The sequence below is a fragment of the Ranitomeya variabilis genome, chromosome 4 (assembly GCF_051348905.1).
Source record: "Ranitomeya variabilis isolate aRanVar5 chromosome 4, aRanVar5.hap1, whole genome shotgun sequence".
Classification (NCBI taxonomy): Eukaryota; Metazoa; Chordata; class Amphibia; order Anura; family Dendrobatidae; genus Ranitomeya; species Ranitomeya variabilis.
In genome coordinates, this window is record NC_135235.1 from 247506265 (window position 1) to 247519597 (window position 13333).

The 13333-nt window shown below is 52.8% G+C and overlaps 1 protein-coding gene across 1 annotated transcript in view; it reads right to left on the bottom strand.

Annotated features, from left to right (window-relative positions):
* Positions 1 to 722: 722 nt before the first annotated feature.
* Positions 723 to 13333, bottom strand: part of ST14 (ST14 transmembrane serine protease matriptase) — a 39329-nt gene continuing 26718 nt past the window's right edge. Inside the window, exons 2-19 of the mRNA XM_077249367.1 lie at positions 10214 to 10373; positions 9998 to 10125; positions 9854 to 9924; positions 9316 to 9464; positions 8551 to 8586; positions 8151 to 8391; positions 7926 to 8065; positions 7728 to 7825; positions 7543 to 7652; positions 5583 to 5713; positions 5314 to 5418; positions 5063 to 5173; positions 4798 to 4911; positions 4108 to 4236; positions 3776 to 3962; positions 3419 to 3696; positions 2985 to 3121; positions 723 to 1636 (exon numbers count right to left, since the gene is read on the bottom strand). Of these exons, the coding sequence (XP_077105482.1) occupies positions 1475 to 1636; positions 2985 to 3121; positions 3419 to 3696; positions 3776 to 3962; positions 4108 to 4236; positions 4798 to 4911; positions 5063 to 5173; positions 5314 to 5418; positions 5583 to 5713; positions 7543 to 7652; positions 7728 to 7825; positions 7926 to 8065; positions 8151 to 8391; positions 8551 to 8586; positions 9316 to 9464; positions 9854 to 9924; positions 9998 to 10125; positions 10214 to 10373 (2487 nt within the window). The 3' untranslated portion in view covers positions 723 to 1474. The remainder of the gene's footprint in view (positions 1637 to 2984; positions 3122 to 3418; positions 3697 to 3775; positions 3963 to 4107; positions 4237 to 4797; positions 4912 to 5062; positions 5174 to 5313; positions 5419 to 5582; positions 5714 to 7542; positions 7653 to 7727; positions 7826 to 7925; positions 8066 to 8150; positions 8392 to 8550; positions 8587 to 9315; positions 9465 to 9853; positions 9925 to 9997; positions 10126 to 10213; positions 10374 to 13333) is intronic.

Sequence of the window (13333 nt, forward strand, 5' to 3'; positions counted from 1 at the left end):
CCTTTGTGGTAACCCTATCTTGGTAAACTTTTAGTATGTTTTTCCCTACATGTAATACTACCAAAAAAAACCCAATAAAACGCTTTCTTGGAATTTGTTCGGGGTAAAGTATTTTTTTTTTAGTATTTTGACTGGACTTTTGTTGTATGAGCGAATGCACAGTGGGAGAAAGGGGGCTCGAAACTGCAGTGTATGTCTGTGACACGGTACTGTCTAGAACTAATATAACATTTTTTACATTTTCGTGACAGGAGCCCACTCTAGTGGTGACTGTATATATAGACATCTTTATGTGAGAAGCCCCCTCTAGTGGTGACTGTATATATAGACATCTTTATGTGAGGAGCCCCCTCTAGTGGTGACTGTATATACACATCTGTATGTGAGGAGCCCCCTCTAGTGGTGACTGTATATACACATCTGTATGTGAGGAGCCCCCTCTAGTGGTGACTGTATATACACATCTGTATGTGAGGAGCCCCCTCTAGTGGTGACTGTATATACACATCTGTATGTGAGGAGACCCCTCTAGTGGTGACTGTATATACACATCTGTATGTGAGGAGCCCCCTCTAGTGGTGACTGTACATATACACATCTGTATGTGAGGAGCCCCCTCTAGTGGTGTATACACTATATTGTGTATGATTAGTGCAGTGATGCCATAACAGGTTAACTCGCAGCCTCTCGGGTTCACCGACTTTCTGGATTCGCACAGTCACAACTTTATTAACAACTTTTATTTATAAACAAAATCCGCTGCGCAGATTTCATGATTGGAGCAAGAACAGAAATGTAACCGTGGAGCAGAGCGAGCGCCATCATCCGCTTCCGCTGTAGATTAGGGACAGACAGCGAGGCTTTGATAAAATTATCAATTAAGGCAGAACAACTGTCGACAGATATAAAATACGACAGTACGAGACGAGCTCCAGAACAGTCAGAGGTTAAAACTGTCATTAAAACACGTCCCCCAGAGATGAAGGGGTTAACAGATGCTGCACCCGCACTCTGCCACATCCGCAGGATCTGCTGCATCGGCGGAGTCGCTCCTGGTCCTGTGATCACCAAGGTTTCGTGTTGCCGCCTCGGACACATTTTGCGTTGCAGACATCGTGTCTCCACGCGCAATCGATGGCCCCAGCTCAGACAATTCATTGCAGATATCCATGTTTGTTTGTTTTTCGGATGAGCTGCCATTTTGGAGTGTTTGGCAAAAGCAGGATCGGGGCCCACTGACCTTCTTCCATCATTTTTACTGTTTGATACAACAGAGATCCGACCGCGGTGCGGTGCGGCAGAGATGAGGAGCCGGACAACAAAATGGCTCTGGGTTTCCGGTCTCTTCCCCCACACGGAGCTGCTCACAGGCATCCGTTTAGTCTGAGTTCATGTCTCTTTAAAACAATTTAAGAAAAAAATCCAAAAATATATTTGTACATCTTTAAAAACGAGTCTGTGCCCCTGCGGCCCATCACAGGCCCGCGTTCTGTCTGATCCAGTCTCTCATGGCCGTCACTTTGGTGTAGACTCCCGGCTTGTCCCTGCGCGCGCAGCCTTCTCCCCAGCTGACGACACCGGCCAGGTAGACCTTCCCATTAGACTCCACACTGGACAGCGGACCTCCAGAATCACCCTGTATGAGAGAGCAAATTTCAGGGTGAGTGGCGCTGATACATGCACAACTGACAACTCAAAGGATGGGAGTTAACTGCTCCTGCAGCCAAGAGCTGGGGGTTGCAAGAATGGATCAGCGCGCGGCACAGTGATCGCTTGTCAGGACAGCAGTAATAACGCAATCAGTATCTAACCAATGATCCAGAATGGATATGACGGTGCACGTAACGAGCCCTCGGCCGTGAGACTAAGAGACGATGCCCCGTAACGAGCCCTCGGCCGTGAGACTGAGAGACGATGCCCCGTAACGAGCCCTCGGCCGTGAGACGGAGAGAAGATGCTCCGTAACGAGCCCTCGGCCGTGAGACTGAGAGAAGATGCTCCGTAACGAGCCCTCGGCCGTGAGACGGAGAGACGATGCCCCGTAACGAGCCCTCGGCCGTGAGACTGAGAGAAGATGCTCCGTAACGAGCCCTCGGCCGTGAGACGGAGAGACGATGCCCCGTAACGAGCCCTCGGCCGTGAGACGATGCCCCGTAACGAGCCCTCGGCCGTGAGACGATGCCCCGTAACGAGCCCTCGGCCGTGAGACGATGCCCCGTAACGAGCCCTCGGCCGTGAGACGATGCCCCGTAACGAGCCCTCGGCCGTGAGACGATGCCCCGTAACGAGCCCTCGGCCGTGAGACGATGCCCCGTAACGAGCCCTCGGCCGTGAGACGATGCCCCGTAACGAGCCCTCGGCCGTGAGACGATGCCCCGTAACGAGCCCTCGGCCGTGAGACGATGCCCCGTAACGAGCCCTCGGCCGTGAGACGATGCCCCGTAACGAGCCCTCGGCCGTGAGACGATGCCCCGTAACGAGCCCTCGGCCGTGAGACGATGCCCCGTAACGAGCCCTCGGCCGTGAGACGATGCCCCGTAACGAGCCCTCGGCCGTGAGACGATGCCCCGTAACGAGCCCTCGGCCGTGAGACGATGCCCCGTAACGAGCCCTCGGCCGTGAGACGATGCCCCGTAACGAGCCCTCGGCCGTGAGACGATGCCCCGTAACGAGCCCTCGGCCGTGAGACGATGCCCCGTAACGAGCCCTCGGCCGTGAGACGATGCCCCGTAACGAGCCCTCGGCCGTGAGACGGAGAGACGGTGCCCCGTAACGAGCCCTTGGCCGTGAGAAGATGCCCCATAACAAGCCCTCGGCTGTGAGATGGAGAGATTTGTGTGCCAGCAAAGGACGCTGGAATAAGTCTCCACTGCACTCGCTAGACACCCTCCCGCCAAGTAACACTCAAACATGCCCCCCCAGTAACATACAAGTCAGATCAGGATGGGGGCTTCATTAAGATGGGCGGGGGGGGCCACACTCACCTGACAGGCGTCGATGCCTCCGCTGACAAAGCCGGCACAGATCATGCGGGGGGTGAGCTGCCCCTCCAGGAGGACATTACATTCAGTCTGGTTGATGATTCGGATTTCCGCCTTTTGGAGGATTTGGGCTCCAGTTCCTGTGGGATAATCAGGAGATAAATACTACAACCCCCAATCTCTACAGGGGCAGGAGTGGTCCGGTGGGCCGTGCAGGAAATCCCGGCTGCCCAGAACGGATTATGGTGCATGCACGGTCCAGGGCTGCAGACATAGTGGGCCAGAGAGCATGGATCAGTATACAGCCCCGGGTACATACTTGTGTCGCTAACCCTCACCTCCTCCAGTCACAGCCCCCCGGTACATACATGGGCCGCTAACCCTCACCTCCTCCAGTCACAGCCCCCCAGGTACATACGTGTGCCGCTAACCCTCACCTCCTTCAGTCAGAGCCCCCCAGCCCGTCACCCAGATGGGCTTGCTGACGGGGAAGACGTGGCTGCTCTCGGGGATACAGATGGGCTGGATGAAGTCGGTGTAGGTGACGGGACTCTCCAGCTCCAGGTAAGCGATATCATTGTCGTACGAGTAGCTGTTAAACCCTCGGTGGGCCAGAAGCTTCTTTATTTTGCGCATGACGACGTTTCCATCCTTGGTGCGCGTGGCCTGGTCATGCAGCCCCAGATACGCCGTCCATGTGCTCGGATCAGAATACCTAGAGGGGAAAGCCCAGAGATGAATCCAATGTCCGGGAGCATTATAACCCGCCCGGCGTATTGGGAGGGGTCCTGTACCGTACTCCGGGGGCATCCTGGAAGCAGTGCGCCGCCGACACCAGGATGGTGGAAGAGACCAGCGCGGCTCCGCACGTGTGGCCGTCCTTGGGCGTGTGCAGGCTGACCTGCCAGGGCCACTCGCCAATGTCCGCGTTCACACCACCCACAATCCGCGTCTTCCTGCTGTACGGACGCTTCCCACAACCTAAGGAGAGGAGGAGAGTTCGGTCCGGTCTCAGGGTCACTGCCTATAGCTGCTGCCATTGCACAGAGCGACCGGCATCCTCCACACGTCCCCAGGTGTCAGGGTTCGTGCTGTGAAGAGCGCCATCTCCTGGGGAGGTACTTACTGCAGGCCACGTCCTTCTCATCGGAGCCGTCCGCGCAGTCCTTCACGCCGTCGCACTGCGGGTTCAGCTTGGTGATGCATTCTCCCCTGTCGCATTTGAAGGTGTTCTCGGTGCAGGCGGTGACCAGAGCTGCAACACAAAACCAGCATGAAATGGCGCCCCCGACACGTCACTATGACCAGCTCTGCATGGCCGAAGCGCAAGGTCTCATCCGCAACCATAGCCGAGCTGCACACAGCGCCTCTCCTGCCCATGGCCGGTATTACAACGCCATCTCTTACACCAGGACAGGAGGATTGTGACGAGATACATAACTATGGCGTCTCCGCAGGGTGGACACAACTCTCTGCAGTGACCTCCAGAAGTCGTGTAGATGCAGCGGAGACCAAAACTGGTGGGACAGGAGTCAGCGGACCTCCACTTAGGACATATCCCCTGATGTTTATGGCCGTGCAGACCCCTCTCCGCTCCATAGCTGGGATAGTCCTGCTTAAGCCTGACAGGCTGTTTGCTGTGGAGCTGCAGCCCCATGTAAGAGGTACTACAATTGGCCAGAACCTCTACACATCCAAGGTTGTAGACCGACTGCTCTGTTTCTATTGGGCACCACCCTTCCCTGGTAAGAAGCGGACCTCGGGGTTCACATACTTATTTCGGGAATAATATTTTGATGTCCCAGCTGTCGCTCACCTTCACCACAGTCTGCCTCATCGGTGCCATCTCCGCAGTTGTCGCTTCTGTCGCACTTCTGCTCCTGCGGGAAGCATTTGCCATTTCTACATTTTAGATATTTGTCCGGACATTCTGGAAAAAAAAAAACAAAAAAAACACACCCCGGCGTAAAATGAGCAGCAGCAATAAGGAATCGGGTGATGGCGGCCGCAATAAGGAATCGGGTGACGGCGGCAGCAATAAGGAATCGGGTGACGTCAGCCACCCGGGAGCCCAGACTTACTGCAGTCCAGCTCATCGGTGCCGTCTCCGCAGTCGTTCACGCCGTCGCACAGGAAGAACTTGGGTTTGCAGATCTGGCTGCTCTTACAGCGGAACTGATTGGCGGAGCAGACTGCGGGAGGAGAGGACAGGAGAAGTCAGAACATGCGCCCCCGACAGGCACCACCCTGCACGGCCATGAGGCCCCGCTCCCCCCGCATTAACCATCGCATGTGACTCGGGGCCGTGGGTGTTACAGGTCTCATTACTCACCGCACGCGGCTTCATCACTGGAGTCGCCACAGTCGTTCCACCCATCGCACTTCCGGACCAGGTCTATACAGCGGCCGCTCTTACAGGTGAACTGGTCGGGGCAGGCTGCAAACACAACATCATCAGCAACCGGCTCAGCTGGGCACATCCGACCAACTGCACCACAAAAATGACTGATCCCTGGTCGTGACCACCCCAAGATGGCACCAACCCAGGCCTTGACCCCAGCCTCCTGGGATACTGGAGAAAGGTCACAGACATGTACTCACGATTCTTGGGCTCGTAGGATAAGTATTCCGCCATGAAGCCGCTGTCCGTGTACGACTGGTCAGAGCGGAACCGCACCATCATTCTGCTGCTGTTGCTGGAAACCACAAACGGTGTGCGTTCCCCACAGTATCTGCAAAAAGAGAAGCACAGGTGATGACACACCGAGGAGGAGCAAAGGGGGGGGGGGGGAATGACACGCCTAGGAGAAGCAAAGGGGGGGGATGACACGCCGAGGAGGAGCAAGGGGGGAATGATACGCCGAGGAGGAGCAAAGGGGGGGCGGGGAATGACACGCCGAGGAGGAGCAAAGAGGGGGATGACACGCCGAGTAGGAGCAAGGGGGGTAATGACACACCGAGGAGCAAAGGGGGAGGAATGACACGCTGAGGAGGAGCAAAAGGGGGGTAATGACACGCCGAGGAGGAGCAAAGGGGGGTAATGACACGCCGAGGAGGAACAAGGGAGGAGGAGCACAGGGTATGACATAGCCGAGGAGGAGGAGGAGAAGCACAGGGGATGACGTAGCCGAGGAGGAGGAGAAGCACATGGGATGACGTAGCTGAGGAGGAGGAGCACGGGGGGAAATGACATGCCGAGGAGGAGAAAAGGGGGGAATGATACGTCGAGCAGGAGCAAGGGGGGTAATGACACACCGAGGAGCAAAGGGGGAGGAATGACACGCCGACGAGGAGCAAAGTGGGGGGGGGATGACAAGCCGAGGAGGAGCAAAGGGGGGTCATGACACGCCGAGGAGGAACAAGGGAGAAAATGACGCCGCCAAGGTGGAGCATTGGGGGGGATGAATAACACACTGAGGAGGAATAAAAGAGAAAATGACACGCCGCCGAGGAGGAGCACAGGGTATGACATAGCCGAGGAGGAGGAGAAGCACAGGGGATGACGAAGCCGAGGAGGAGGAGGAGGAGAAGCACAGGGGATGACGTAGCCGAGGAGGAGGAGGAGGAGAAGCACAGGGGATGACGTAGGCGAGGAGGAGGAGGAGCACGGGGGATGACATAGCCAACGAGGAGGAGCACGGGGGATGACATAGCCAACGAGGAGGAGCACGGGGGATGACATAGCCAACGAGGAGGAGCACGGGGGATGACATAGCCAACGAGGAGGAGCACGGGGGATGACATAGCCAACGAGGAGGAGCACGGGGGATGACATAGCCAACGAGGAGGAGCACGGGGGATGACATAGCCAACGAGGAGGAGCACGGGGGATGACATAGCCAACGAGGAGGAGCACGGGGGATGACATAGCCAACGAGGAGGAGCACGGGGGATGACATAGCCAACGAGGAGGAGCACGGGGGATGACATAGCCAACGAGGAGGAGCACGGGGGATGACGTTTCCGAGGAGCAGCACAGGGGAAGACGTAGCCGAGAAGGAGCACGGGGGATGACATAGCCGAGGAGGAGGAGCACGGGGATGACGTTTCCAAGGAGCAGCACAGGGGAAGACGTAGCCGAGAAGGAGCACGGGGGATGACGTAGCCAAGGAGGAGGAGCACGGGGGATGACGTAGCCGAGGAGGAGCACGGGGGATGACGTAGCCGAGGAGGAGGAGGAGCACGAGGGATGACGTAGCAGAGGAGCAGGCAACATGCCCCCAGCTGCACTGACAGCTCAGGTGATAGTGCAGCGCTGCATCCAGCCTCCACAGGACACCCCGGTACCATGGCTCCACAATCCATCCCTGGTGGAGATGCCCCAGAGCCCACGAGAACGTTCGTCATAAAGCTCAGTAGTCTTATAATAATGTCTTCCGAGTCTGGGAGATTCAGACAGGATAAATCGCAGAGCCGACCCATCCTCCCAGCACAGATCTCTCTTCCATTAGTGTAATGCACCCTATTAAGGGACACATTGCCACCATCTGTAGAACATGGACCTCACGTGAAGCACAAGTCTCAGCATGATGAGGCAGGCAGCATGCTCCATTATCATTACCTTTGATTATTGATCTCCACATAGTCGTTGGGGCAGGTCGTGATGGGGACGGAGGGTTCCAGGAGGTAGAACATGAGGAATCGAATCTTCACATACTGGTTGTCAGGAACCTGTAAGAGAACAACCACCATGAAGCGGGGCAGCGGATGACGGGACGCCACAAAAATGTAAGGTCCGGCACATACCTGGATGTCCCATACACATTCCCGGTTGGGCGGGTAATGCGCCGGGTAGAAGGGCGTACTGAACTCGCCGCTGGCATCCTTTAGCTGTCCGCCGCACACTGGAAGGAGAGGAAAAAGCAGAGAGTTCGTCCATTACTGCTGCCAATGTCAGAAGTGCCCGCAACACGACGTAGCAGACATAAATATGGCTGGTCTTACGTGTCGTCCTCTTTATCTGGGTGAATTCGGCCAGAAAGCCGGGATGTTTCCCCACATCGTCTGTGATCAGAGTCACCAACATGACGTTCTGCGAGGAGACGAAGGTCAAGTTGTAGGATGGGGGGTAAGAGCCGCACAACCTGCAAGGAACAAGGGGTCAGAAACGAGGTGACGGGAGCTAAACACTGCAACCCCCATGGTGCACAACACCCCTTGGGCACTCACTTCACCATGACGCGTGGCTCAATAGCTGTCAGAGAGTCGTACACGGTCACAACGTCTCCTTTGTTTGCCTTGCAGGGCTCCATCTTGAAGGTTTTGAAATTGAGCAGAATCATATGTTCAGCATCAGCCCGCAGCGCCCACTGACACCTGGAGTTCTGGCGGTATGGGTAATTAGGAAATCCAGGGGTGGTAAACTGAGTCTCAACCCCAGGGCTGGCGTGAAGAAAATAACTGCACTTGTCTGCAGAAGATGCAAAACAGCAGAGTCACATTCATAGCACGGGAGGAGAGGCGGATGGAGAAGCGGGTGGAGAGGCGGGTGGAGGGGGAGGGAGGATGGGCGGGAAGAGGGGCAAACCCAAATCCCACAAATACCAGGAAGACAAAACACAGAACTTACTGTCACGGAATGTCCTCACCATCTGCGGATCGGTGGCTGCAACAAGAAGAAACAAAATGAGCAGAGGCCACCGACAACTCCTATATCAGCCAATCCCAGGGCAGTAGCCAACAAAACGGGTTCAGGATGACTCCGGGGCCCAGGAAATTAACAGATTATTGTATACAGCCCTAGTGTGTGCGAGACAACACCCCCAATGTATTTTATGGGGCTGCACTGTATATACAGGAGATAACCCAACATTATGTTATATGCCCTGTATATATGGTGTTATGGAATAGTAATACAGGAGATAACTCTCATGTGTATTATGAGGCAAGTCTGTGCCTTTATGGCGGGGTGGGGACCCTCAGGCCCCAGGGCCATTTACGGCCCTCGATGACCTTTTATCAGGCCCCCGGGCAGATTCTCAGGGACCGCATTCTTGGGCAGAGAGCTGTATTTTGATTGCCACCAGCTCATTAATTTCTTCTTGCTCTGTTAGCACACACACGCAGTGTTCACTACTGAGCACTGAAGTGCAAGCAATGGAAGATTACGTCCTGACACCAGTGCCAGAGTCAGGATGGACTTTGTGGGCAGCGTTTGTACGGCCCTTGAAGGATGGTATAAATATACAAATGACCCTTGGCAGGAAAAAAAAAAAAAAAAAAAAAAAAAAAAAAAAGATTCCCCACCCCTGCTTATAGAATAATTCTCCTTTTTGCATTTTTTTGTATTTTTGTTCTTTTCTAAAAACAAGAGAATTTGCAGCTGACAACTTACGGTAAGCTACAAATGTATCCACCGCCAGACCGAATTGGCGTACTTTGGCGGTCTTCACCTTCAGCTCGTTCATGGCTTTGTCCAGAGCCGCCTCCTTGTACGCCGGCACTTTGAACTCGGACAAGTAATAGCTGATGACGCTGCCCTCACTGTGGGGTGAGAAGATGCAGGTGGAGGGTCATTTATGTCCACAGTATCACACGTAGACGCCCTGCGGTCATCACGAGAACATAAGGTCTCCTACTGTCTCAATATAAATTAACCCTCTTGACTGCAGTCACTTTATACACATTTGAAGGAGAGTTATTCACCAGGAGACGCTCGTATGGGGACATGGAGTAGCGCATCATGAGCCACAAGTGCGTGTGTCAGCGGCTTCATGCACCTCTCTGTATCCGTGCAGTATGATTTCCATCATCTTAGGGCACCACATGGGGTCAGCATTTGCCCCATGACTGGACACCTTGGCTGCTGGGAGCAATCTATGCATTTTATTCTATGGATTTGATGTCATACTAACACTTTGTCTATGGCTCACCTGAACGCAGTGATGTTACAGCTGACAAAATGCGGCCCAATGGCACGGTCACTCCGATAGGCGTTTACCAGCTGCACAGGAGACAGAAGATGGTGAAGTGTACACGTGAGCAACAAACAAGCAACGCTGGATAGACCCACTCACCACTTCGGTGACTTTTACAGAGAGATCCGCAAATTCTTGGGACGCCGAGTTCTCATAAGCCTCAACGAAAGGGACATTAGTTACCGTCAAGTACCCGGTGTAGACTTTATACACCGGAGCGCTGCGATCTGCAGAAATAAACACAATAAAAGAACCACTGCCTACGCCGACCCTGTGCTGCACACAACGCTGCAAACCACAAGGACCATCACTTACAGGCAAAGTGCCAGACTAGGAGCCCAATGGCGAGCGAGATGACAGCAGCAGCGCCCACTACGCCGATTATCACAAGTTTTTTCTTTATGGTCATTTTCTCCATTTTTTTCGTGTCTGTGGCGGGAAGGAACTCAACCAATTCCTCAATTCCATTGAAGCTCTGCAAGAAATAAAAGAAATGTTCTTAACTGTGGAAAAGACATGGAGGCAAAAATCGATAGCTGCAATAAATAGAATTGATCATACTGGCCATTAATAATTTACATGAAAAAAAAAAAAGTCAGATAAAAATAGGAATCAGAATGGAAAATGTGCCAACCTCTAAGTGTGAGCAAATGGAAATATATTACTGCTCCTGAGTAACCTCCTGTATTATACCCCAGAGCTGCACTCACTATTCTGCTGGTGCAGTCACTGTGTACATACATTACATTACTGATCCTGAGTTACATCCTGTATTATACCCCAGAGCTGCACTCACTATTCTGCTGGTGGAGTCACTGTGTACATACATTACATTACTGATCCTGAGTTACCTCCTGTATTATACCCCATAGCTGGACTCACTATTCTGCTGGTGCAGTCACTGTGTACACACATTACATTACTGATCCTGAGTTACACCCTGTATTATACTCCAGAGCTGCACTCACTATTCTGCTGGTGCAGTCACTGTGTACATACATTACTGATCCGGAGTTACATCCTGTATTATACCCCATAGCTGGACTCACTATTCTGCTGGTGCAGTCACTGTGTACATACATTACATTACTGATCCTGAGTTACCTCTTGTATTCTCCAGAGCAGTCACTGTGTACGTACATTACATTACTGATCCTGAGTTACATCCTGTATTATACCCCATAGCTGGACTCACTATTCTGCTGGTGCAGTCACTGTGTACACACATTACATTACTGATCCTGAGTTACACCCTGTATTATACTCCAGAGCTGCACTCACTATTCTGCTGGTGCAGTCACTGTGTACATACATTACTGATCCGGAGTTACATCCTGTATTATACCCCATAGCTGGACTCACTATTCTGCTGGTGCAGTCACTGTGTACATACATTACATTACTGATCCTGAGTTACCTCTTGTATTCTCCAGAGCAGTCACTGTGTACGTACATTACATTACTGATCCTGAGTTACATCCTGTATTATACTCCAGAGCTGCACTCACTATTCTGCTGGTGCAGTCACTATGTACATACATTACTGATCCTAAGTTACCTCCTGTATTATCCTCCAGAGCTGCACTCACTATTCTGCTGGTGCAGTCACTGTGTACATACATTACTGATCCTGAGTTACATCCTGTATTATACTCCAGAGCTGCACTCACTATTCTGCTGGTGCAGTCACTATGTACATACATTACTGATCCTAAGTTACCTCCTGTATTATCCTCCAGAGCTGCACTCACTATTCTGCTGCTGCAGTCACTGTGTACATTACATTACTTTTCCGGTAAGCTGGGAATGTGGCAGGATTTCAGCTCTGAAGCTGAAGTATTAAGAGTAAGATTATACATTGCTTTGTATGATAAACACTTTTTTGAAGCTGGTCTGCATTTTCCGATCTATATTGCAGTCTTCCAGTCGCTCAGGATTCTCTCCCTCTCCTATACGGGGCAGCATCACTGCACAGTTCATGCTTCACAGCAGGAGTCAGACTCTCACAGAAACTGAGCTCTGCACCTGGAAGTGACACAGGAACAGGCAGTTTCAGTTGGCGGCGCGGGCGAGAGTGTTGGTCACACCTCACCTGCTATTCCAACCACGTCACCTATGCGGATGATACACGACTGACACACGACTCACCAGAAAGTGGGAAAATACCCGAGAGTAGGAGACGCTGTGACTCCCCATGAGTCTGAGTAATCCTAGGTGAATGCATGTACAGGGCCTGTCCAAACTCCGGACACCCCGCTTTTCTTGCTCTTCAAGGAATGTTCACATTGCAGATTCAGACTGAAGGCAGCCATATAGAAACAACCCAGAATGTGTTACCCCTCAGGTTCCTCATGTTACCCTGATGGCAGCTTTACACCCCTCACCATCCTCTCCGCAGCGTCATCAGTCCTGGAGCTCCCAGAGGAGCCGAGCGCTGTTTTCGGCAGCTTTGCCTTCTCTCTCTGAACATTTCCCCCCTAACAATCCCCGCTTGTGACGCTGGTCATTCTTGAGGCCATGTCCTCCACCACAGCCTCTATCCTTCTCGTTCAGTGTCACATCACCTGGTGGGTTTGGGGTCATAGTCCAGTTACACAAGTGGTGGTCCCACTAAGCGCGGAGTAGACAAGGCAACAGTCATTGCAGACCACTGAGGGCTATAGAAGGTAATGTGGTAGAAATCCCCACCAATGTCAGCAGTGAGATCCCACTTCACATCCCACCATGCTTCCTGGTGGGCACTGCACATGGCATGGAAAAACCATCCACTCACCCCTTGTGCATCTCACAAAAACATCGCAGTTAGTACAGTGCACAGCTCAGGTCTCCACTGATCTGATTTGCGGTCCTCAGTTGCAGCTTCTCTGCAACTCTTCATCCAGGGAGGCCTCTTCTCACCTGTCTCCTCTGGATAGCCGATGTAGAGCTGTGTGCTACGTCATGTCTGTACACCATTTATGAGGGCTGTGATCTGAGTTGCTGTCACTTTGCAGTTTCTGAGGCTGGTAACTCAGCTGAACTTATCCTCTGCAGCAGAGATCATTCTGACAAGTTCAGATTTGTCCACATTGAACTTGAGAAAGCGAGAGGAGAAGAAGGAGGATATGGCTGATAGACATTCTGGGATTCTGGAGAGCAGAAAGGTGACGTCTGGCCCAGAAAGGTAGATCTGAGTTTCATCAGCATATAGATGGTACTGGAAGCCGTAAGACTTTATGAGTTGTCCCAGACCAAGGGTATAGATCAAGAAGAGTAGGGGGTCCCAGGACAGAGCCTTGAGGGACAAAGGACCCCAACAGAGAGAGGGTGGGATGAGGAGGTAGTGTGGGAGTAGGAAACACTATATGTGCAATTAGTAAGGTATGAGGAGATCCAGGATAGGGCGAGGTCTTTGATGCCAAAGGAGGAGAGGATCTGTAGTAGGAGGCGGTGGTC